This window comes from Engraulis encrasicolus, chromosome 4 (genome assembly GCF_034702125.1).
Source record: "Engraulis encrasicolus isolate BLACKSEA-1 chromosome 4, IST_EnEncr_1.0, whole genome shotgun sequence".
NCBI lineage: Eukaryota > Metazoa > Chordata > Actinopteri > Clupeiformes > Engraulidae > Engraulis > Engraulis encrasicolus.
Genome location: NC_085860.1, coordinates 48,190,594 through 48,216,278, shown reverse-complemented (window position 1 = coordinate 48,216,278; position 25,685 = coordinate 48,190,594). Strand labels below are relative to the sequence as shown.

Sequence of the window (25,685 nt, the reverse complement as noted above, 5' to 3'; positions counted from 1 at the left end):
TCCCTTTACACCCCCCCCATACCTTTTGCAATGCAAACAGAAAAGGTATGATCCCTCAGAGCACAGGACAAGTCCCATTTACACCTGCTTCCCAAACACGGCCGAGGCTCGGAAGACGCGCATGAAAGACACTTGTGTTCCTGGCTGCAGTCTGCTCCCCATGCCAGCGCCGCATAAGGTACTTACTGTACGCCATGAGAGGGATATTCATACTGCAACCCCTCTCCCCCCTCCACGGCTTTTTGTGTGTTTCTTTTTTTGCATTTTGAGATGCCAGGGGTAAAAATACACTAAATGGTCAAATTGTGCCCAAGGTCTCTGGGATGTATCACTGGGGTTGTTTATGCGTACGGTTGGGTGACGCACGTCGGATTTAAAAGGGGTCTTAGCGAATCAAAGATACCCTTAATTCAATTACAGCTTCTTTATGCTAAAATCTGGCAGCGATGTTTGGTGAGAGCTAAAATATACAGTACACCACAGGCCCGGATAAATGCATGGATTCACTACTAGATGGTTATCGAATCAGCCCCCAAATATTAAAACAACTTCTGAAAAAATACTATGTACTCCATTTATAACATGACTAAATTGATGGCATGCTGATTTAAGCAATCACGGTTCAAATTCACAATCATCAACATTAAATCTATCAAATGTAGTTACTGCGCAGAAAATTGGTATTCAAACTTTTATTTGTTTTAAGTCTCAAACCAGGGTCTCTCTCATCAAACATAAATGCACACATTTACAGCACAGACTGAATCACATTGGTTGTGTGCTTTAGAGGGACTGCAACATACCCATCCACAAACACAGGCACTCACACACACACACACACATGCACTCTCACACACACACACGCACTCACACACACACACACACACACACACACACACACACACACACACACACACACACACACACACACACACACACACACACACACACACACACACACACACACACACACACACACACACTCTCACACACACACACATACACACACACACATGCATGTGAAGACGCACAGAGATACACAAACGTATACACACACTCACGCACATACACACCTATGCATGCACAGCACGCATGCACCTCTTTGCACACTTACCCAGTACATTCTTAATTATCTCTCAACAACATACATTCTCAGATACATGCATATGGGTTTTGACCTGTCAGGAATGGAAAAGGTCAACATAGCAAAGACATTTATCTTTGTCTTGAGCATAAACATCTTTGTTTCCACCCCACGATCATAAATTATCATGCTATTGTGCAGTAAATTAGGTGCCAAATATTTATTTCAGGGGTTTTGACAGTGATGATAATTTGACAGTTGATAGACACCAGTTTGAGACAGTTGTTGTCCTCTACAGTACAGTCTAATGTGGAAAAACAGTATTGATCAGCATTTGGTTTCTTTTGAATTTATCGTAAACCAACTGGTATCATACAGTACCCATGTCTGGACCAGAAAGTCCAGAAAGATATGAACTGCAGGTGTAAAAAAATGTAATCGGTGTCAACTTTGCCAAGTAGGCCAGAATGGTGTGCATCATTTCAATTTACATACTTCAGTAAGAATTGCTCAGGCCAAGAGGCATTCACAGTTAATGTCAACACGACAAAGACCTCTTTCAGAGACTTCGTCTACTCCATAAAAAGAAAAAAAATCTACCATCATCACAACCAGGGATTCTTTAAAACCATCAGACAGAAATGGACTTCAGCAATTACTGAGAAAATATTCTTTGGCTGATAATTTGGAAGTGTTTCCCTGGGTAGCTATCCTGCGGAGATGTTGGGGTGCAATATCTGAAATAAAATTACAGTGCCTGTAATATGGAGCAGAAAACCGGACAGATTGTTCAGAAGAGCATCAGTATTTTACTGATCGTTTTTTCATTTCATCAATGTTTGCTAATCAGTTTCAAATAGATTTTATGATTCATTTTGTTGGTTCCCATTGGCATGCAAATTTGAAAATTGTATTCTTGTTATTTGCTCAGAAACAGCTGTCGGTACATTCTGTGGTTCTGAGAAAAAAAAACATACTCTTTGTTCTAAACTCTGAAAAAATAGCTGTGTAACTGTAAATATCCAGTTGTAGTCAAGGAAGCCTTTTGTCAGCTAGAGTTGTGTTTCTGTTGTGCTTTTAAAAAATAGCCCCAATTCTGGGTCTTCAGAGGGACCAATCTTAGAGCTGGCATTAGTAAAATGAAGCCAACAATTGCACTTTCTCTTTTCGAAGGAAGACATAATCTGTCCTTCCAAGCCCAGAGTTATTTTTAAGTTCTGTATAGTCAAATGTTGATTTCCAATCAGCCAGGCAGACTACAAAACCTAAGGTTTTATAAAGAAAAAGGTGGGCAGTCGTTCTAATATCTTTTTTGTGTTTTTCAGTTTTTCTTTGTCAGGTGAAAATATGCCATCTACAAATGTTCTGCCATCAACAAAATCGTTTCTTTTTTCCCTAATGAGTTAGTCCCTTCTGTCCAGTTCAGAGGCGCTTCCGCAATGTCCGACTGCTGGCCGATTTGGTCTGCTGCTTCACGGATCGTTTCTTTAGCCGGATGTTGGCGTTACCAGCTGAGGAGGTCAAGGGAAACAGAAAAAATTTAATCATTTTTTAAAAAATATCATTGATATTCGCTAATATGTAAAGAAACGGATTGGCTATGTTATATGGATGGGTTATTGGTTACATTATATGTTGACTGATTCTGTCAATTTAATTGCAAGTGGCTGGACCTCTTTGTTCGTTAACTCTTGACTTGATGCCGGCGTCATACATATGGCATGACTGTCATAACAGTGTCGGGATGCAATCCAAGGCACATTTCAATAACTAGTGTGAACAAACACGTAAACCACTGTGATTTGACTAATCATATATATATATTTTGCACTTGCAATTGGATTCACCCAAAACACATTGAAACGATAGTGTGTGAACCCATAGGCCCATAGGCCACAGGATGAGTGGGATGTGTGGGATGTGTGTGTGAACTCACTGCCTATACACTCCACTTGCGGCTCTTCCCACCGTCCGTCGGGCAGGCAGCGCACCACAGGCAGGTGGCGCTGTGTGTAGCCGGGGTTACACTGGTAGCGCACTATGGAGTTGGCATGGTAACGATCCCTAGCGGGACCTAGCGGCCGTGCGTTCTCCACCTCAGGAGGCGAGGGGCACATGACTGGGTGGAGGCAAGAAATAGACAAAAAACAACACAGAGTTAGTGTGTGTGTGTGTGTGTGTGTGTAGGTGTGTCTGTGTAGGTGTGTCTGTGTGTCTGTGTACTGTAGCTTTCTTGTTTCCACTATCGTTGCATGTCTTCTGGGCTTCACATGTCTCATAATACGTAATGATACGTAAAAATCGACCTAGGACTTTTTTTTTCAACAGCCGTTAGGGCCCTGTGGTGCAGAGTAATTGTTGCATTTTGACAAGCTACCTCAGCTTGATTTAATGGTCATAATGTGAACCTTGTCCATAATGACCTCACGACTTCATTGTTATTGGATAAATGGCCGTATAATGAATACCATTAATAATAAAAATATTGAACCCCTCACCAGGGCCGCTCTTGCAGGTGAAGGGGAGGTGGTAGTTGCAGGGAACATCATTCCACTGGCCGTTCTCATGCCAGATCATCACCACACAGTCCTCTCCTGCGTTGAAGTAGTTATCTGGCTGGTTTGGTCTCCAGTTCTCGTAGCTCTGAGAGTGAGTTGAAAAACAAAAAGGTTGATGAAAATAACATTACACAGTAGAGTGAAAACATTTCAACCTTTGGTTGAAGAATGTTTCTCATTAATTTGGAGTTCTAAAGGGCTTACCAAAGTAGTGCCATCTGTCCACCTGAATTCACTCTGTACGTCTCTGTCATTCAAGCCAATCCACTGATAGTCCTGAGCATTGGCTGAGCACGGGAACAGAGGCAAAAAAGCGTGTGAGAGAGTGAGAAAGTCAGAGAGCAGGACCACAGAACCGTATGCCTGGGTACCACCATTCAATATATTTCAAGTGACTTGATTCTGCCCGACCTATGTACAGCTCCAGGCCACTTTATTAGAATAGCATTAAAAAGTTGATTTATTTCCATAATTCCATCAATAATGTTAAACTGTCATGGATTATAGATTCATGGCCCAGTTTTTTAACTATTCCAATGATTAAATTGTTTATTTTTTACATATTTTGGTCTTCCAGCTCAAAAAACCCATGAATTGGGGAATTCGGATCATTAGAATATTGTAATAAAATCACAATTTTCTTCATCAAAAGTCGTTTCACATCAGTGCACATCAAATCAGTTGAAATTTGGTACTTTCTACATAACATGCAATGTTCAATACTTGGTTAGGACTCTCTCTGTCTTAATAACGGCCATGATGCGTTTAACATTGAAGTCAATGGCAGAAACAGTGCATGGGAGTTATGGAAGCCCAGATATCCTTGATGCTTCCATGCCACGTTTTGGCACTAACTCACCAGTTTAATTCTAAATCACCAGAAATGAAACCCCATTGAAAATGAATGGGGTTTTATTTCTGGTGAGATAGAATTAAACTGGTGAGTTAACACCAAAACGTAGCATGGATATCTACGGGTATATTGAAGAGTGAAGTGTGGGACACCAGGTCAACAAACAAGAACAGCTGACTGCAAAGCATCAAGGATATCTGGGCTTCCATTACTCCCATGCACTGTTTCTGCCATTGACTTCAATGTTAAACGCATCATGGCCGTTATTAAGACAGAGAGAGTCCTAACCAAGTATTGAACATTGCATGTTATGTAGAAAGTACCAAATTTCAACTGATTTGATGTGCACTGATGTGAAACGAATTTTGATGAAGAAAATTGTGATTTTATTACAATATTCTAATGATGCGAATTCCCCAATTCATGGGTTTTTTGAGCTGGAAGGCCAAAATATGTAAAAAGAAAAAGTTGAATGATTGGAATAATTAAACAACTGGGCCATGAATCTACAATCCATGACAATTTAACATGACAAAAACATTATTGATGGAATTATGGAAATAAATCAACTTTTTCATGCTATTCTAATAAAGTGGCCTGGAGCTGTATATACACTATGTTCCTGATAAACACATATAGGCCTACTGTAGACACACTGCCTGTGTACCTAATATAAACTCGCTTTACTAAATACAATCAATTGACGTACTGCATGACAAAATCAAATATGTTAATTTCCACTGCTATGCAAAAAAGTGTAACTCTAAATTGGCTCAAAATAATAACAAAAGATCATTCCTGGCATTCATATCTAGCTTGGCCACTTTATGGCACTTGACCTATTAGTGAGAATGTGTTTGGTCAGTAAGATTAACATCTACTAACCATTTTGGCTGGTGATGAGCCCTGGCTGTAATGTAATGTAATGTAATGTAATGTAATGTAATGGTCATTATTGTGTCACATTTAACTTTGACAGCTTACAGTTGACAAAGTCCTGCTCCTGTTGGGAGGTGATGCTGACGAGGTGAGAGTTGAGCTCCTGACAGCGCTGCTCGGCTGTGGTCCAGGTCTCACGCTCCGAGAAGTGCAGATAGCAGTTGCCCATGAACTCCTCCCAGCCCTGCTCACAACCCTGCTGGGCGGCTGGAGAGAGAGAGAGAGGGGGGGGGGGTGAGGGAGAGGGAGAGAGAGAGAGAGAGAGAGAGTCAAAGAGAGAGAGGGGGGGGGGAGATGAAGAGAGAGAGATTTAGAGAGAGAGAGAGAGAGAGAGATAAAGAGAGAGAGGGGGGAGAGGGGGGAGAGGGAGAGGGAGAGAGAGAGAGACGGGGGGGGGGGGGGGGAGAGAGAGAGAGAGAGAGAGAGAGATAAAGAGAGAGAGGGGGGGAGGGAGAGGGAGAGAGAGAGAGATAAAGAGAGAGAGAAAGAGAGAGACAGAGATAAAGAGAGAGAGGGGGGGAGGGAGAGGGAGAGAGAGAGAGAGTGTGTGTGATAGAGAGAGAGAGAGAGAGAGAGAGAGAGAGAGAGAGAGAGAGAGAGAGAGAGAGAGAGAGGGGGGGAGGTGAGGTGAAAAACATCAGGAACCTGCTGTGGATAGTTTTGGTTATTGAAGAGAAAGGGCTTGCAGACATGAGAAGTACCACCAATGGCCACACACAGACATACATACCGGTACTGTACAAAAGCACTGCTATTAACACACACACACACACACACACACACACACACACACACACACACACACACACACACACACACACACACACACACACACACACACACACACACACACACACACACACACACACACACACACGCATGACACACACACGCGCACACACACACTGGTTACAAAATATCAGCAAGACATCTAATGTGTACACATACATGCATTCCATATGGGTAATGGCGGTAGGGGGAGGTGGAGTGCTGAAAGATATTTATGTGGACACTCATGTTTGACCTCCTTTTATCACCATTTTGACCTCTAGACATTAGAATTAAAGGGAAACTCCGCTAAGCCCCCCACATTTGGGCTTGCATGCCCACGGGGACCCCGGTTCGAGTCCGGCCGGGTTCATTTCCCGATCCCCACCCCGTCTCTCTGTCCCACTTGCTTCCTGTCACCATCTGTCCAATCAAATAAAGGCAGAAAAGCCCCAAAAAATATTTAAACAATGTAAATTAAAAAAAAGAATTAAAGGGAAACCCAATGAATGACTCACGCATGTCACAGTTCTCCCCAGTCTGCCCTGGTGGGCACTGGCACACTGCAATGCCATCCTGGACAGAGCATCGCCCTGCGCCACAGGGGTTGGGCTCACACAGGTCACTTTCACCTAACGAAGGGGAACACAGCCAAGAGTGGAGACAGTCAATATGAGAATTACATTACAGGTAAAATTAATATACAACTCTACAATGACAGGTGAAAGTCAGCGATGAACAAGTGTACAGTATGTTCATTGTGAGAAAGAAAGTTTCAGCTTGCAGTATTGCTTAGCCAAAGAGAAAATAGGACATTAAGGTTTATCTGTTTTTTAATATTATAATTTAATAATAGCACCCTAAAGTCATGTTTATGCTCCAGTCTTAAACACATTTTAAGCTACAGGGAATATATATTTTAGGTAGGTGAGTTTAGTATTTACTAATAGAGGGGCCCATATCCAAATTCTTAAACAATGTTGGCCTAATATGAATACATTTGGGTTATTCAGCACCAGAACAGCATTCAAAATGCCATACATGTATAACATTATGAAATAAAAAAAAAACATTTCAAAGTCTAAAATAAGTATCACCTTCATAAATATATTTTGGTCTGTGTGATCCTAGGAATAAGGAGTGTGTGCAAAATGTGAGCCTACTACTACAATTGAAAAAATGTTTTTGCAATACCAGTCACTCAACAGTAATTCAGTGACACTTCTGCCTGAAATCTGGTGACTACAGTAATGTTAATAGTAGCCCTTTACTGTAGCCAGGCCCATTAACTCAACAGAAAGCATTGATGTGACAGTGCAAGCATTGTCTTGCGTTGTCTTGCATTGTAATGCATAGTAAGCGATTAAGACTTGGTCATTACCATTTTGACGATAAGGTTAAGAAAAATAAGGTTATAACAGAGGCGCTGCGTTAAGGAGTTAAAACAGTTCCTTTACCCTCATCGACAGCCGGTTCCTCCACGACGACAGGTGTCTGCAGTGGCAGAGAGGGGGCAGTAGTGACGCTGGACACTGTGGTGGTGCTGGCACCGGTGCCCATGCCCGCGCTGCCAGCGGCGGTGGTGGCGACCATCACATGTGGCTCGCCGGTGACGTCCTCCTCAGCTGTTGGGAACACCTCGGGCTCCACCCAGGTCGTGGTGGGTCTCACTGTCACGTCATGCCAGCTGTCAACCGGCTCCCTGCCGCTCATGTGCTCCTTCACGTACTGCTCATGTGTGTCGAATGACAGCCGCTCGATCTCTGACGCGCTGGCCTCTGTCTCCGTCTCCGTCTCCCGGCCCCTCTCTCTGACTTCAAACACCTCATCTTCCGTCAGAGTGACCCCCGAGGTCGAGCCGCCAGAGGGGTAGTAGCCAGAGGGGTACCCCGAGCCGTAGCCGCTGACGTCACCAGAGCCGATGTGCGGGTACCGGGACATCTCCTGCTCCTCTCCTCTTCCGCTGCCGGTGATGTCGATCATGCCGCGGTCCACGAATGTCAGGTCGGGGAAACCCGAGGCGGATCCGCTGGCAGAGCCGCCGCTGATGAACCCGGAGCCGCTGACGTCGATGTGGGGTCGTCTACCCATCTCCTGCTCCGTGGTGGGGGCTGCGGAGCTGCTGACCAGCTGTTCATCCACCAGGGTGACCCAGCGTGACTCTCCTCCGCTCCCTACACCGCTGCCGACACCGCTCCCTACACCGCTGCTGACGCCGCTCGGATAGCCGGAGTGGAGGTCCACCACAGCTGAGCCACTCTCCCCTCCTCTCTCTGTGTACCTGTCGTCTGTCCCAGAGCTCACGTCCGTGGAGAAGCTTTCTGTTCTGCCCTCCGTCGCCTCTTTGGGTTCGTCTGTCTTGATGGAGTGATCGTGGCCTCCGATTCCATGGTAGCTTATGGAGACGTCAGAGCCGTCCCAGCCAGAGCCAGAGCCAGAGCCAGAGCCAGAGCCAGAGGCGCTTCCGCTTCCAGACTCTTCTCCAGAGGTGGATATGTCCACGAAGATGGGGGAGATGGTTGGGCGTACTGGAAGAGGAACAACGGAAATCACCACATGGTATCACATGAGAACCTGTTGGTTTTTATAATGTGCGTACGATATATATATGCAGTAAACATGCTGGACTGAAGGTTGTGCATTGTACAGTACCAGGCCTTAGAAGATCTGTGATCAGTGTCATGTTAAGCTCCATATGCATCTGGGCTGCATCCAGTTTGCCCTCAGAGACCAAGATGGACAGGTCAGCTATGGCAAGAAAACAACACGAGTGATGAGAAAAATGATGAGTGAATGAATGAATGAATGAATGAATGAATGAATGAATGAATGAATGAATGAATGAACGATATATAGCTCATATCTATCTTATATCTAACCAAACCTAATCTAATCTAATAAAAACTCTTGACTTTCTTCATGGCATACAGAAATACTTGATGATACCATGGAACACATACATGTAAATGGAAGTAAAAAATAATGTGTATTTCCTAATCGACCTCTGGTATACAGTATGTCTACCCACCTCTGAAGCAGTAGGCATCATATCTGGAGTAAGGGCTGGGGAATCCGGCCTGGCCCGGGTAGGCGTAGATGGTGTGGACGCCGGCTTTGCCTCCTCCGCAGTTGGGTTTGGGGTGGCGGATCGGGTATCGCACGCTGCGGTCGGAGAGCCAGCCGGGGTGGCAGCTGTCCAGGCCGCGGTGCCAGGCGGCGTACAGCTCGGCGGTGGAGGCCAGGGTGGCGCCGTGCCTCTTGCAGAAGGACACGGCCTCGTAGTAGGTGAAGCCTGCCAGGGTGCTCGCGTGGAAGACCTCACCTGAGAGCGGAGGGTGGCCGAGCAAATGTGGGGAACATCAGGATTACAAGTGAGAAAATCGAATGTTTGCAAGGTAAGTCTGTGGAGGTTTAGGGCTTTATTGATAACAAGGAGACTGGAGGGCATTGGTGCTGAACAGAGCTCAATTCGGTCTCATCATCTGTGTAAAGAGGGGATCTCCCTTCTTACAAACACCAATGTAGCACTACAGATGTGAGGTCTTACAGGGATATGCAAGGATTGTTCATCGTCAAGCTTGGTAATTGACAGAAAGAGGGAAGAAAAGATTTGAGGAAATGTTGAATGCTTGAATGGGAATAAACTTTGGAGGTTTTACAAACAGCCTCTTTTACATAGGGCCTCCATGAGGTTCCTAAATGTCTGTAGGAGTAGACTAACTCAACACCAATGTAAGCACCACTGGCAGGGGCGGAGCATAGCGGGGGGCATAGGTGCCAGGAACCCCCGGCCTCACCACTTGGGGGGGGGCCCTGCCAGTGGCTTTCAATTGCCAAACATCTTGTAGGGGGGCCATTCTACGATATTTCGTGGGCCCAACACCTCTGACACATCTCTCGCCCCCCCTGTCCCAATACCAGTGCTCTGCCCCTGACCACTGGTGTTACTCACCCCTGAGGCGATCCATGTAGCAGTAGACATCCCAGTGCTGGCGAGCATCCTTCAGGCCGTACGAGCGAACACCAGGCTGCTGATACTTATCTCCGGAGCAACGGGCCCGAGGGTTAACAATGGGATACCTTTTTAACCATGGACAGGAACAAATACAAAGATTAATGCCTCACGACCACCCACAGCTCATTTCGGCCCTTTCTCACACTCTCACTCCACACGTTATATTTATCACTCAAATTTGCCATAACAATACCCAATTTGCATTTGCAAAATAAAGAAATAAGATAAAATCTCACTCCCAATTCAGGTCAACACTTGAGAGCCCTTCGACCACCACATCTGCTTTAGATGTTTATTGAACCTCACAGCTGTTGTGGGTTAAAAGTCAAAGGTTAAATCACCAGCCTGAACCATTTGGGATGCCATTAAAAGTGTAACAAAACTGCCAAGTGTGTGAATTGTGTGCTATGCAAATGCAGCTTATCATTGCGTCTGTTAAAGGTGATGCTTTTAGCAAGTTTGTTCTTTTGCAGGATTACACAAAAAGGAATGAATGGATTTTGATGAAGTTTTCCAGATGAGTCGGAAACTGGCTAACTGTGGGACTGAGGTGGATCTCGGATTAACAGGACATGATATTGAGTGTGTCATTTCGGATTGGATTGAAAAATGAAGAATTGAAAATGCTTCAAATGCTTCAAGTGTGCTGTGTCCATACATAGGTTTCCTGTTTACAAACATTCCTGTCTGCACGCCCAGCTTAGGAGTCCTCTGCAACCTCTGATTCTTTGCAAACTGCTGTCACTCAAGAAATGCGTTCACATGATTGGCTGCTTAGCATCTTGCCCTTCCACACACCGTGAATGTTTGTAAATGGGAAACCTATCTATAGTATGTACAGTCATTGGACTAACATGACAGCCTGGTCATCTAGTCCCACCATCCAGTGGCACAATGGTGGAAGCACTAGATTAGTGGATGATATTGAGCTGGCTTTGGCAGGGGTTAGTGCTCTCTCTGACTGCCATTCTACCGGTAGGTTATTCCTACCTGTACTGGCTGACTCACCTGACGGTCTGGTCATCCAGCCATCCGGCGGCGCAGTGGTGGAAGCCGGCCTCGTAGGCGGCCTGGAGCTGCTGGGGGCTGGCGATGTCCGCACCCTGACTATGGCACGCCAGCTGGGCATCCACAAAGCTCATCGCATAGCGCCTGGAGGCAGAGCGGTAGTGGAACACCACTCCTGGACACAGAGAGAGAGAGAGAGAGAGAGAGAGAAAGAGAGAGAGAGAGAGAACAAGAGAGGTGGATGGGGGATGAGAGAGGCAGAGGTATGTTTACTAACCTCAAACTCACACTAAGCATAAGGAGGCATCTGATGAATTTCACAATATTAAAAACTGAACCAGTCTTCAAAAGTAGGTAAGTTGACTGTATTACATATGCCAGTCGAAGTGGGAGATTTACAAACTGAAAACAACACCACTAATACATAAAGTAACTAAAATAAAATAAAATAAAATAAAATATTGATCAGTGGCACCAACCTGTCTCATTCTCCCTGTGCCACTCCTGTGACACGCCTGGCCGAGCGGTTGCCCGGGTGATGACCTCTTCGGTCACAATGCTGGGGAAGGTGGGGGGCATGGGCAGGGGCACCTCGGTGGTCTCGTCGGGCGTGCCACGTGCCTCTCCCTCCGTGGGTCTGCTCTGGACTGGGAAGATGGCGGGCCTGGAGGTGACCGTGGCCACGCTCACGCGCCCCTCGGTGGTGCTGCGCTCCGGGAAGGGGAAGGGAGGAGGGGGAGTAGAGGACACCTCTTCCTCCTCCTTCTCCAGGCTCTCTACCGGGATACACAACACATCATCATGCATGTCTACAGGGTTAGCTGGGTGTCTGGACAGATTATTGGCATGAGGTGTCAATCCTGGGTTCGGAAACCCTGCCACAAATGTGATCCAATCAGCTCTGAGTCTTTCACTACATTATGTGATTTGACACATGCCCATCGTCAACATAGATGTGTTTTTGGGTTGAACACATACCTCTGTTTTTTACTTGTATACAAAAATGCCTTAATGTAAGAAGCAAAGCATGTTTGTTCATTTACCCTCAAAGCAGATGGCGTCATATCTGGAGTCAGGATAGGGGAAGCCAGTCTGGTTTGGAAAGCGGTACACGGTGCGCACTCCCAAGAGCCCTCCTCCACACTGGGGGCGGGCAATGTTGATTGGATACCGCACGCTTCTGTCACCCAACCAGCCGGCATTGCAGACGTCCATGCCCGCCTGCCAAGCCAGATACAGCTCCCCAGTGGTGGCCAGGCGGGCACCGAGGTTGGCACACTGGTCCATGGCCTCAAAGAAGGTGAACTTGGCAACAGACATGGAGTAGAAGACCTTGCCTAGAAGGAAATGTGTAAGTGGCCTTAATGTGAGTACAAGTACACCCACCCACACACGCGTGCACACACATACAAAACACACACAGATATACAACTAAATATATTGATATAAACATACAAATGTGTTACTCTGTCCTCCATCAGTACCTTTCAGCTTCTCTGCAAAGCAGTACACGTCGTATGTCTCGTTGACATCCCTTACACCATAGGTGCGGACACCAGGGAAGTCCTCCTTGTCTCCCCAGCAACCCTCTCGAGGCTCATGGATTGGGTATCTGGGGACAGAAGTCCACTTCCAATTACTAGTGCTTGAGTTGTGTATACTACTTTGTACAATATGTTAAATCTAATCAATTTACTTACATTGTATTTATTGTCTATGCACATTGTTCTGTGTTGTGCCTCCACCTCTGATATATCTCTACTGTTTGGTTTTTGTGTCTCCCTGAATAGAATAAGCTGTGAATAATAAAGCTGACAACTTGGGATTCAACCACAGAAAAGTAGGGTCTGGATTCTCTTGCTTTCTCAAAAACATGACGAGCAGGATACGCCCTGAAGAAGTCCATAAGGGCCGAAACGCGTAGGCATTGTAGCCAAATAAAAAAGTTAAACAAATTGCAACCTTGAGTGCCTCAGCATCTGTCTTCCTGGACCAAGTTTGAGAGCCCCAACACTGATGAGCACCAAGGAAAAAAGGTGAAGACCCAGAAGCACTCCAATTACCTGCTAGTGCATGACGAGCAGTGATGGGGAACCTGGATTCATCAGTTTTACAATCGAACGAGTTCCACACATTCCAGATGACCTGGTTTTACCTCTGCAATTCTACCAGGTGATCAATCAACCAGACAATCACCATGCAACATTGGACTGGTAAAACCATCTCAGTTGGAACATGTTGCACTGGGGTGCATTTCTCGAAAGTGTAGTTGTTAGCCAGTTAGTAACTTGGGTAGTTGCCAATGGGAAATTGCATTGCAAACAACCAAGTAGCTAATGTTGTTAGCAATTATGGTTTCAAGAAATGCACCCCAGGATTGTAAACTAATGAGTCCAGGCTGCCCATCACTGGGGATGAGGCATATCGTGTGAGGCATGAATGCAATTTCATTGTGTGCAGTGTTCACTTGTGTGCTGTGGAGTGCTGTGTCACAATGACAATGGGAGGTGGAGTTTCCCAGTTCCCACTTTTCACTTTCACTTTCATTTCTTTCAGCCTTCAAGAAGCAAGTAAAGACTCTCCTCTTTCTACTAGACTAATATTTGAGCTGCCCTAGCCCCAGGCCAGACTCTTGGCATGATGTACATATGTATGAGTGTGTGTACTCTACTTTAAAAAAGAAGAAGAAAAAACCTAACTAACCCTTCTTTGCATCTGCACTTGTTGTTCTATATATTTCCTGTGCACTTTGTATTTGCTAGTGATGTTGGCTATGATTATGTCCGAAATGAATGCAATGTAATGTAATGTAAGAATATTACTGAAAAACTGTACTGTACCTGACCGTTTGGTCAGCCAACCAGCCAGCGTCGCACTGGTGGAAGCCATCATCATAGGCGGCCTGGAGCTGAGCTGGGGTGGCGATGACCGCTCCGTTCTGGAGGCACGCAGCCTTGGCCTTCTCAAACGTCATCGTGTAGCGGGTGGTAATGGCTCGGTAGTGGAAGACAATTCCTGTATAAAGGTGCAAGAAGGAACATGGGGTCACATTTTCTCAGTCAGATGCCATATATGTCAGATTTCACATAAAACCTTGACAACTGTGTTTTCAATTGTGTATGGCAATTGTATGTCATACATTGCAAAGTAGAATTGATAGAAAGGAACAAATATAATAAACACAGTTAGTATGTAGTTTTTATTTGTAATACATTTGTTTATGTAGAATGTGCTTTCACTTGTATCTCACCTTGCACCTGGACGTCCACAGAGTCGTAGTTGTCCTCGATGCCCTGCATCACCTCACAGCGGTAGGAGCCGGAGTCGGTGGAGCGCAGCTCATACATCTCCATGGTAACGTCAGTAGGGATGGCTGGGTAGTTGATCAGGTGTACCCGGTCCAGGTAGTCCGTCTCCACCCTCACCTGTAGCAAACACAGACATGCTCAACTCAAGAATTATACAAAAATCTCTTTTGGTTTGCGTTAAGTATCCAATAAAGTAGAAAAAGTACAAAAGTAAAACTGCAGCCTCAGGAATGTAGCTTCAGCAGTACACACTGAAGACAGATTGACACCAAAATGTGTTTCTGTAATTGGGACATGGTTCAATAAACGTTTCGTTAGAGAATGTCATAGAGAGTTATTCTTCCCCTTCACCTGTCCGTCGGAGGCCACCAGGATGAGGGACACCTTGCCCTTGTAGATGTAGCTCCACTTGATACGGTGGGAAAGTGGCGCGATGGTGGGCGCACCAGGGTCCTGCACCGTGTTGTCCTGGAAGTAGCAGGGCATCACCACCTTCCCGCCCAGTAGGGGGCGCATGGGCTTCTTTACCGGGATGCTGACGCTCAGGGTGCTGTCCACGTCTGCAGAGGAAAGGGACCAGGAGCAGAGATGTCAAAAGTCAAAGTCAAAGTAAAAGGAGAAACACACTTTCTTTCCAACAGAGATGACTTATCTGATTAACCAGTAGATCAGTGTAGGCCCCTATACTTATCTTACAGCTCTGCACCTTTTGGTCCACATTTGTGGTGGGTTCTTGTCAGTTTTTTCAGTGACAACACAATCTTTCTTCTTCCTCATTAGGTACAATGGAGTAACTGATGTAACACCTGTGTAATATCATGTGCTAGTGTTGTACTTACACCACAAATTTAATTTTGCTTTTGAGACCTTTGGCCAGGAGTGATAACTTTGCAGGTATGCATAGATACACAGGCCGACATGGATACAGGGTTGTAGTAGCCTGATTATCTTCGACTTTCGAATCTCTTCGAGACTTGCTCTGACGTAGAGCATAACAATTAACGTTTCCCAAACGGCATGGTTGACCCGTCCAGAAAAGGATGTGCCAAAGTTTAAACCAAAAAGTTCTTAGTCCCAGTAGAACGTCTCTGCTTAAATCACGTCACTGCCTTGAACACGCCTCTACCCAGGGCCATTGGAACATTTCAAAGTTTATTGCTTCCCAACAAAGTGGGTGGAGTTCACGATTTCTCCGGAGTTCAGAAACGATATTTGTATTGCTCCTGGCCTGACTAGAAGCAACGCCAAAGGTGTTGCGTCACTAGGAGGACGTGGCTTGGCTAACATGGTTGTCAATGTATGACTAATTTGCATCTGCACAAGGATGCTGGCACGAAGGAGAGTGTTTTACATTGTAATTGGGATCCAATTCTTCTCCATATTCCACAAATCCTCAGGTCACAATGGGCCATGCTATGTGACATATTGCTAAGTGGTTGCAGTAATGATTCTTCAAAGAATAATTGCCTGGAGTTGAAAGCCTTTCAGGGAACTGAAAACGGTTCTTCCATGGAATAAAAGCGAGGAACAGGTGTTGGCCCAATTATTTATTTAGTGTACATGTAGTACATTCCGTTCTCTGTGACCATTGACAGAGCTGTCACTGCTCATTGACAATGAAATTTATCAAACATTTAGGCCTACAAGAAAAATAAAGTTTGTTGAAGACTGAATTGATGATGCTAATGTTTTGAGTATACAGAGAAAGGAGACATTATGTTCTGCAGTTCAACCCTGTGTGTCTCTTACCTCCATCAGAGAGGTCCCCAAAAGTTGGCGTTGCCACGATGACATGTAAACACGCACACAGTAGAAGCAAGCTAGTCATGATTCACCCTGCAGAAGAAGAACAATGGGAAGAGAAGATTTAATATAGGATATGGAGTTATTGGAAACGCCCATACAATAGATACTGTGGGCTGTTCTGCAACTCTACACTGAGGTGTTCAGAGGTGTTTTTTGACATTACAGCCAGTTTTCTTGTTTCTGGTCTCTCTCTCCCTCTCTCTCTCTCTCTCTCTCTCTCTCTCTCTCTCTCTCTCTCTCTCTCTCTCTCTCTCTCTCTCTCTCTCTCTCTCTCTCTCTCTCTCTCTCTCTCTCTCTCTCTCTCTCTCCTTCTCTCTCTCTCTCTCTCTCTGTCTCTCTCTCTCACCCACATACACACACGCGCGCACACACACACACACACACACACACACACACACACACACACACACGCACAAACACACACACACGCACACACACACACACTCACTCACTCACTCACACACACAAAGAGCCCCTGTTTGTAGGGCAGGAAATGTGTTGAACCTACAAAACAGGCAAGAGGCCATTTCTGAGGTACAGGGGCATCGATACAGTCCAACCTTCCTTACACTTCGTTTGTTTGTCCAGCGTGTTTTAAAGTGGAAAGCTTCCATCAGCGGCCACACTCTACAGATAATGCCCTCCTCTGTATAGCTTTCTACTGTACAGTACCGGCTTGACATGCAAGGAGTGTGTGTGTGACTGTGTGTGTGTGTGTGTGTGTGTGTGTGTGTGTGTGTGTGTGTGTGTGTGTGTGTGTGTGTGTGTGTGTGTGTGTGTGGTGTGTGTGTGTGTGTGTGGTGTGTGTTGTGTGTGTGTGTGTGTGTGTGTGTGTGTGTGTGTGTGTGTGTGTGTGTGTGTGTGTGTGTGTGCGCGTGCATATGTAGCTAACCGTGTACTTTTGTGTGTGTGTGTGTGTGTGTGTGTGTGTGTGTGTGTGTGTGTGTGTGTGTGTGTGTGTGTGTGTGTGTGTGTGTGTGTGTGTGTGTGTGTGTGTGTGTGTGTGTGTTTGTTTGTTGTATGTGTTGTGTGTATACCCATGAAACAGAACCCATGGTGCAAGCTAGCTTTCACAATTTTACTGAGAGAGAGAGAGAGAGAGAGGGAGAGAGAGAGAGAGAGAGAGAGAGAGAGAGAGAGAGAGAGAGAGAAAGAGAGAGAGAGAGAGAGAGAGAGAGAGAGAGAGAGAAAGTGAAGAACAGTGAAGAATAGTGACTCAATGAGAAGTCTGAGATGCCTGTGGCATTGTGTCTTGTCTGAGTCACATTGAATTACGACCTTTTTCTTTTTTTTACTGGGAGAAATCTCAAGTTGTTGACAGGCCTAGACAAAAAGAGCCATAACCTCAGTATGAGTGCTTTTCCCATTGGAATCCTCCTTCAAACTGGGATTTTACCAAACATATTAGACCAGGAGCCCGGGGGGGTCAGCCTAGTTGGGAAGGTTACCAATTTTTATGGGTACTATGATGTCTGGTATGGTCCCCAGATAGAGGAACAGCACGTCTGCCGGGTTCCCTCTGGTGGGTGTGGCCAGGGGGGCTGTAAAACTGGCACCCCAAAAATGGGCTAGATCAGTTGGTGAGGTTACCACTTGGAACCTGTTGTAAATTGTTCATCACAGTCCCCTGATAGAGAAATGACCACTGCCAGACATTTTTAGTGGTGGGTTACCCCCGGCAGACGCCCCCGTATGATGACACCCCCAAAAATGGGCTAGATCAGTTGGTGAGGTTACCACTTGGAACCTGTTGTAAATTGTTTGAGATGTTCCCCTGATTGATGAATGGCCACTGCCAGACGTTTTTGATGGTGGGCGGGGCTTGCCAGACATCATTAATTGGGGGTAAAAATGGGCTAGATCAGCTGATGAGGTTACCTCTTGAAAACCCATCATGAATTGTTCATCATATTCCCCTGATAGAGAAATGACCACTGGCAGATATTTTCAGTGGTGGGGGACCCCCGCCAGACGCCCCAATATGACACCAATATAGGCAAGGTCATTGACATAAGGTTTGAACCAGACATGGTACAAAAGACAAACGAAACACCACTTTCTTTTAGATAATTCCAATTGGGGAATTGGTTGGAAGGGTCAACATGTTCATAGAAACTTGTGGGTACTTTTTAGGACAAAAATGACTTTTCTTTAACAAATATTACAAATCCGGGCAGGAACCAGTGTGTAGGCTTTCAAAATCAATGCAAAGATGACGTGTTTCTGACTTAAAAGTGCATTTTGTAGGATGGTGGCCAGAATATTTAATTAATATTTACAAAATAATTAAGTAATATTTACTATTATGACCAAAGTACAATAGGTTGTGCAGCTAAAGATGTTGAGGAGATCCCCCTTTACATGTATGAAAAGTGTAATTTCCCCAATCATAATGAATACTTAGAATTTGATGATGGTGGTAAATATTCATAAAAGGTAGGCTAATATTTGTGAATGGGCAGTATGAATTCTGGGAAATAAACAGCTAAATATATTACACAATGCACCTATAAGCAATTCAGGGACCAATTACGCTGACATTGAGGGCCTGTGAATTATACCAAGAAATTGCACAACTATGCACTACTGCACCATTGTATGTTAACAACAGCAATTTGAAATTCCACTTTCCAGCAGTTCTGAAGATTTAGAAGCAAGATACTTAACCCCTTAAGACGCGGCTTTATACATTTGTTGTTACCAGTATGGTAATGACCAAGTCGTGGTGCATTACTAAAGGGTCTGTGTTGTGTCATAGTATTGTAGTGCTGTGGTAGTTACATTTCAATGACTATTACAGCGTGCCACAGGAGGTACGGCGTGCATTAAGGGGTTAAAGGGGTATGCCACTATGTTGGGGCTTAATACAGGTGGCCTGGGTTATGCCCTGGGTTTATAAAGGTGGTAAAGTGCCTTATTTTCCATGTTAGGCGTTGTCTTGTTTTAAGGAGCGAGTAAGTATCTAAGCTGGTGAGACTCAATGGATCACACATGCTACTGTGATCCATTGACTTTCACTAGCTTAGTGATATACTCCCTCTTTTAACTTGTCTTAAAGCAAGACAACAGCTAACATGAAAACTAAGACACTTTACCACCTTTATAAACCCTGTCAAACGGGTATTAAGCCCGAATTGAGTGGCATGCCCCTTTAACATAGGCATATACAGGAGGACCAACATTAATAGACAGACATTAAAGCGCAAGACAGGACCAGTAACAGTATACAAGTACTAAGAAAATACTTGTTGTTCCAGTTATCAAGTCACAAAATTTGGAAGCAGCAGGGTTGTGTTGCATATGGCAGGTGCCCAGGCAGTTGTTGTGAGTATTGCAGTCACATACGTATGAACGGCCATCTGGGTGCTTTGCTCGTGAATAGCCGGCAACACAACACATTTTCGGCATGTTGAGCATGAACAACGCTAGTCTACAGGTCAATTGACTTGCATTGGCTTTCAACCAAAAATGGGTGTAATGCACATGGACAAAAGTCCACACCATTTATGCGGTTATAGTGCAGTTCCATGTAGTTTGTGTGTGTGCGAGTGCGTGTACACAGTCTTTTCCTTGGGGGCAGCAGCAACAAGAAGGCATGTATGGTGTTAAGAAGACTGCAATGCATGTCCTGTTTTGCCTTGTTCTCCAGCTTATCAAATTGACCTCGATTAGGTGTTAAGGAGTGGCTTAATTGATGGCACCTGACTCTGCAATCAAGCTGCCTTTAAAAGCTAAAGGAAATGACGGTTTCGTCATAGGTGTTCTATTTGGACCTGTGTCTGCTGCCGCACCAGTCAGGGTTTTTGTATTTAGGCATTATAATTTGGACTTTGTTTAATATTAAGTTTGTCTTATCCTGGTGTACTCTAGCAAAACCCCACAGGTTGGGTAACTTTTAAAAGATGTGTGTTGTCCTTCAAGGTTAAGATTTGGTTCTGTTCTTAACCCCATAGAGCATGTTCATGTGAGGGCATAATAATGGTGTGTTGTATGTTACAGGGCCCAGGCAGTCCTTGGGAATACTGCAGGTAAAGATGCAGTCACTGTGCACAACAATTCCATAGGTAGGCTATAGGTGTGTGTCTATCTGTGCAAACATGTAAAAAGGCATCAATAAATTTGTTTTAGTGGGGGTCATCTGTGTTCTAGGGCCAATCCCAATCCTTGCAAGTATTTATCCTCCCATCCATCATGAACATTGTGCTCAGCTAGTGACACTCATTCAAGTTGTCTCATAATGTGCTCTGTGCAAGTAGGTTTGCTGTGTCCCCTACCACAGTCCACAGCATGGAGGGGATGCTAGGAGACATGCCAGTACACCAAGGGACATGAATGAGGTCATAGGAGAGTTTGCAATCCAGCAGTGGAATACAACAGCTGTGTAGAAATGGGATTGGCCCTAGAACACAGATGACCCCCACTAAAACAATGATGCCTTTGCACTGTTTGCTATATGAACAAGAAGAGGTCCTGGGAGGGTGAATTAATTTATTATTGGATGTCTGACATGCCCTTCAAAGCACTTCATGATGCATTATGGTTGGTAGTAATTTAACAGGATAGGGAGGATTTCTTTGTCAGTGTCAAATGTTCAGTTTTTTATTTGTTCACTTAATTACTTCTCAATACTTATATACTGTTACAAGCCCTGTCTTCCACTTCAATGTCTGTCTGTTAATGTCAGTCCTGTGTATGCCTATGTCGAGTATTTTGATTCTAAATCTTCAGAACTGCTGGAAAGTGGGAATTTCACATTGCTGTTTCTTAGTACAATTCACAGGCCTTCAATGTCAGCGTACTTTCTCCATACATTACTTAAAGGTGCACCAGAGTAATATTTTTAGTTGTTTATTTCCCAGAATTCATACCGCCCATTCAAAATATTACCTTTTTTATGAATACTTACCAACATCAAATTCTTTAGTCATCAAGTATTCATTATGACTTGGAAAATTGCACTTTCCATTGTTCTCCATTGTCTGCCATTTTGAAAGAGACATTTAAGCAGCAAAACGTACTGTACTTTGTTCATAATGATACATATTGGTTTATTATTTTGTAAATATTAATGAAATATTCTGGCCACCATTGTACACAATGCACTTTTAAGTCAGAAACATGTCATATTTGCATTGATTTTGAAAGCCTACAAACTGGTTCCTATCTGGATTTGTAATATTTGTTAAATTAAAGTCATTTTTGTCCTAAATAGTACCCATAACAAGTTTCTATGAACATGTTGACCCGTCCAACCAATTCCCCACGTTGGAATTATCTAAAAAAAGTGGTGTGTCGTTTGTCTTTTGTACCATGTCTGGTTCAAACTTATGTCAATGACCTTGCCTATATTGGGGGGTGCCATCATATTGGGGCGTCTGGCGGGGGTCCCCCACCACTGAAAATATCTGCCAGTGGTCATTTCTCTATCAGGGGAATATGATGAACAATTCATGATAGGTTTCAAGAGGTAACCTCACCAGCTGATCTAGCCCATTTTTTACCCCCCAATTAATGATGTCTGGCAAGCCCCGCCCACCATCAAAAACGTCTGGCAGTGGCCATTCTTCAATTAGGGGACCATCTCAAACAATTTACAACAGGTTCCAAGTGGTAACCTCACCAACTGATCTAGCCCATTTTTGGGGGTGTCATCATACGGGGGCGTCTGCCGGGGGTAACCCACCACTAAAAATGTCTGGCAGTGGTCATTTCTCTATCAGGGGACTGTGATGAACAATTTACAACAGGTTCCAAGTGGTAACCTCACCAACTGATCTAGCCCATTTTTGGGGTGCCAGTTTTACAGCCCCCCTGGCCACACCCACCAGAGGGAACCCGGCAGACGTGCTGTTCCTCTATCTGGGGTCCATACCAGACATCATAGTACCCATAAAAATTGGTAACCTTCCCAACTAGGCTGACCCCCCTGGGCTCCTGGTCTATATGACTTAATTTTCCTCAGTTTAGCAATCGGGCTAACCCCTTTGTGTTCCCTCAGTGCTGTAGCAGAAGCACACGGGCAACATGGGCAGGGCAGGGAGCCTCCTGACTGGCTGTAGACTGTCTACCCAGCATGTGAACCGCTAAGTCAGCAACTTCACAAGACTACCAACAAATAGACAGCATGTTACACTGGCAATATTCCTCTCTTTCTCTTTCTTTCTTTCTCTCTTTCTCTTTCTCTGTATCTCTCTCTCTCTCTCTCTCTCTCTCTCTCTCTCTCTCTCTCTCTCTCTCTCTCTCTCTCTCTCTCTCTCTCTCTCTCACACACACACACACACACACACACACACACACACACACACACACACACACACACACACACACACACACACACACACACACACACACATGTACACGCACAAACAGAGGTGAAGACATTGAAGTGTTACATTCTTTGAGTTCCACCTTGCTGTGAAATACAGGGCAAATGTTGAGAGATCCGTTGTGGAGGATTACTTCTGTTTCACTGGCAAACATACAGCAGACGGACTGACTAGACATGGAAAGGTGAATCATTCATTCATTCATTCATTCATTCATGTTCATTAATTCCTTCATTCACGTTCATTCTTTCATGTTCATACATACATTCATTCATGTCAAATTCACCCAAACCTAGAACTGGGGTTTGCTGCTAAACTCGGTATGCCATTGGCCAACCCATATTGATAGAGTGTTCTCTGTGTATTCATAGATGGTATGTACTGTAAACTGCTTCATGGGCATAAAATGTACAACACAGGGCCCTTGGTTAGAATATCCTCAAGACTTTTCAGAATATTCTAGAATTTCAGGTAATGTTCTGGAACGCTTCCAGATGCAACATTGAAACTGGTGGTGAGTAAGACGTTCCCCCCGGACCGGACATCACAGACAACACGGCTCAGTGTAACCCACCAACCAAATGACCTCCCTGGACTGTGGACACGAGTGAGCAGAGAGAGAGAGAGAGAGAGAGAGAGTGAGAGAGAGAGAGAGAGAGAGTGAGAGAGAAAGGGAGGGAGGGAGAGGGCCCACGTTTTTGGGCCCGGACCGGTGCATCATTTGAAAAAAAGCTCTCCCCCCTCTCTCTCTCTCTAAACGGCGGCAGTTATAGTCGGACGGTCCCCAGGCCAGGCCACAGTATGACCATTCAGCTGGTGTGGCATGTTCCAGTCCCGTATGGTGGAAGCCAATAAGCGGGGGTCTGTTCGCACTGTGGTCAGTGCGCATGGAGCCGGAGTCTGCGCCGCAGCCAATGTAAACAGAGGCCTGCGTATGCCAGTGGAGGCCCCCAGCCCCACTCATCCCTCTGGGGACCCGCGCCAGCAGAACACTGTCCACATTCAGACGCACAGCACATACACCCACACGCCTGCACATGCACATGCACATGCACATGCACATATACTGTACATGCACACACACACACACACACACAACAAACACTCGCACATGCACATATACATGCACACGCACACACGGACACACACGCACATGCATAGGTACACTACATGCACACACACATGGACACACACGCTTGCCCACACACTAATTTAGGATCACATTGCGCCTGCATCCACACTCACACATACATGCATGCACACACTGTACAGTACACACACAAACACACACACACATACACTTACACACTGGCATATATTCACACACATGCACTGTAAATGCAGAAGTGATCAAGTTCATCAATCAGTAGTAGTGCAGTAGTCATATGGCTAGCCTAGCACTTAAATTCAGCACCCAACAGGTTGCAATAGCTCTTATTACATAAGTCTGTAGGTGCTATGGTACATATTCTGATTCATAGGGAAAGGGAAAGACAGTGGAGCGAGTGATGCATGGAGATTACAAGTCTAGGAGGGCATGGGGACGTGCGTAAGGCTAAGGCTACACTGGAGGTGTTACATTCAGTTGTGTTAAAACTACATTGAAAAAAGAATGGGCTGCTTTTTAGAATGTTGGCTGCTGTGTGTATGGTGTAGTCAGCTCCATTGATTATGGTGAAACCTAATTGTTATTGCAGATGAGTGTTTGACTTCATGTGTCAAGTGTGGGATAAGGGATATCAGCAATGCAGATGCACAGATTGATTGCCATTTGTAGCCTTACTACACATGTGCACTATGGGCTTACAGTTGTGTTTCTTCTCATATGTTATGAACACACTGTTAGTGAAGAGGTACACAGATATATTAGCCATGCTAACAAGCTTATATTTAAGAGTATACACAGTGTCGTTGAAAAGTTTTTCAGACATAACAGCAGCTTTGCCCAAGCAGTATACCTCTGGGTCTTTAATATCCATATCCATTACTTATATTGAGTATCATTGAGTAACACTGAGTGTCATGCTCTTCCCCCCACCCGGCTTCAGAATCAATAGAGTAAATGTAATCTAATTAACAACTTTCTGAATAATTATGTATTAGATTGAATGCTTCTCTTTCTAAAAGGTCAACGAGGGATACGGTCACCTAGCCAATAGTAAAAACGCTGAGTCAACGTCCACCCTGGAATCCTCTCATACGCTTTCCAAGGTACTGGCTTGCCACATTTTACCTGCCTCAGCTTCTTCTGTCAATCATCACAAATCACAACATAACATAATAAATGTTGCTATTGTATAATAACCCCTTAAGGTACCCGTAGCACATCTCAATATATTAATTCATACAACATCATCACCATCTACACATTAAACTTTCATATTTTTTTGTCAAAAGTTTGAAGAAGTTTTAAAAAGTCATTATACACAATGCAGTAAAGGTCTTGTTTTATCATACACCGTATGGCTGAAAATAACTGCATGCAAACTTTGTGTTACCTTGATGTGAACGTATAAAACTCCGGTTGTCAGTGTCTTCACAGCACCAGCAGAATTTTGATGGGAAAAAAGCCTTGGGAGGAAAATGAAAACAGGCACAGAAGGCGGTAAGTTTTTTCGCCCAGTCCAGTCCGAGTGCAGTACTCTGTACGCTGGTCACTTTGCAAGGGCCAGTGGTCATGCAAACCTGTATGTGTATGTATATGAGCGTGGAGGTTTTCGGAGGCAGTGGTCCCTCTCAGCAGTCTTGAGCCCTGGTGTTCCTGAGACTGCCTGCCTCTCCCGTGTGCACGAGGAGCAGAAAGAAGTTCTGTTCAACCTGGGCACAAGTTTTGCGGGCAAGAAGCAGAGAGGGGGTGAGAGGTTGAGCGAGAGAGAGAGAGAGAGAGAGAGAGAGAGAGAGAGAGAGAGAGAGAGAGAGAGAGAGAGAAAGAGAGGGAGGGATGGAGGGCCGCTGTTCAGTTCACTCCTCTTGCCAAAAGAGTGAGGTCATATTTTCTCAATACAGTAGGCCTACAGTAC

The 25,685-nt window shown here is 44.8% G+C and overlaps 1 protein-coding gene across 2 annotated transcripts; it reads right to left on the bottom strand.

Annotated features, from left to right (window-relative positions):
- Positions 1 to 988: 988 nt before the first annotated feature.
- acanb (aggrecan b) lies at positions 989 to 25,444 on the bottom strand. Of its 2 annotated transcripts, XM_063197594.1 has the most exons (20): positions 25,351 to 25,444; positions 25,164 to 25,236; positions 16,283 to 16,369; positions 14,885 to 15,093; positions 14,476 to 14,650; positions 14,066 to 14,240; positions 12,710 to 12,837; positions 12,269 to 12,562; positions 11,705 to 12,001; positions 11,226 to 11,400; positions 10,155 to 10,282; positions 9,231 to 9,524; positions 8,855 to 8,950; positions 7,660 to 8,730; positions 6,721 to 6,834; positions 5,480 to 5,641; positions 3,847 to 3,929; positions 3,583 to 3,727; positions 3,021 to 3,203; positions 989 to 2,595 (listed from the first exon to the last, which is right to left on the bottom strand). In XM_063197594.1, exons 3-20 carry the CDS (start codon positions 16,359 to 16,361, stop codon positions 2,507 to 2,509), a joined length of 3,897 nt encoding a protein of 1,298 aa, XP_063053664.1. In that variant the 5' UTR covers positions 16,362 to 16,369; positions 25,164 to 25,236; positions 25,351 to 25,444; the 3' UTR covers positions 989 to 2,506. The 2 variants fall into 2 exon arrangements, with proteins under 2 accessions (XP_063053664.1, XP_063053663.1); XM_063197593.1 differs by having other exon boundaries at positions 25,164 to 25,444.
- Between the last annotated feature and the right edge of the window lie 241 nt (positions 25,445 to 25,685).

Coding starts and splice junctions, on each gene's coding strand:
- acanb (XM_063197593.1), bottom strand. CDS start 16,361: ATGACTAGCTTGCTTCTACTGTGTGCGTGTTTACATGTCATCGTGGCA. Junction 14,241..14,475: donor TGTGGACGTCCAGGTGCAAG/GTGAGATACAAG, acceptor ACCTTTATACAG/GAATTGTCTTCCACTACCGA. Junction 2,596..3,020: donor GCAAGTGGAGTGTATAGGCA/GTGAGTTCACAC, acceptor TGACCTCCTCAG/CTGGTAACGCCAACATCCGG.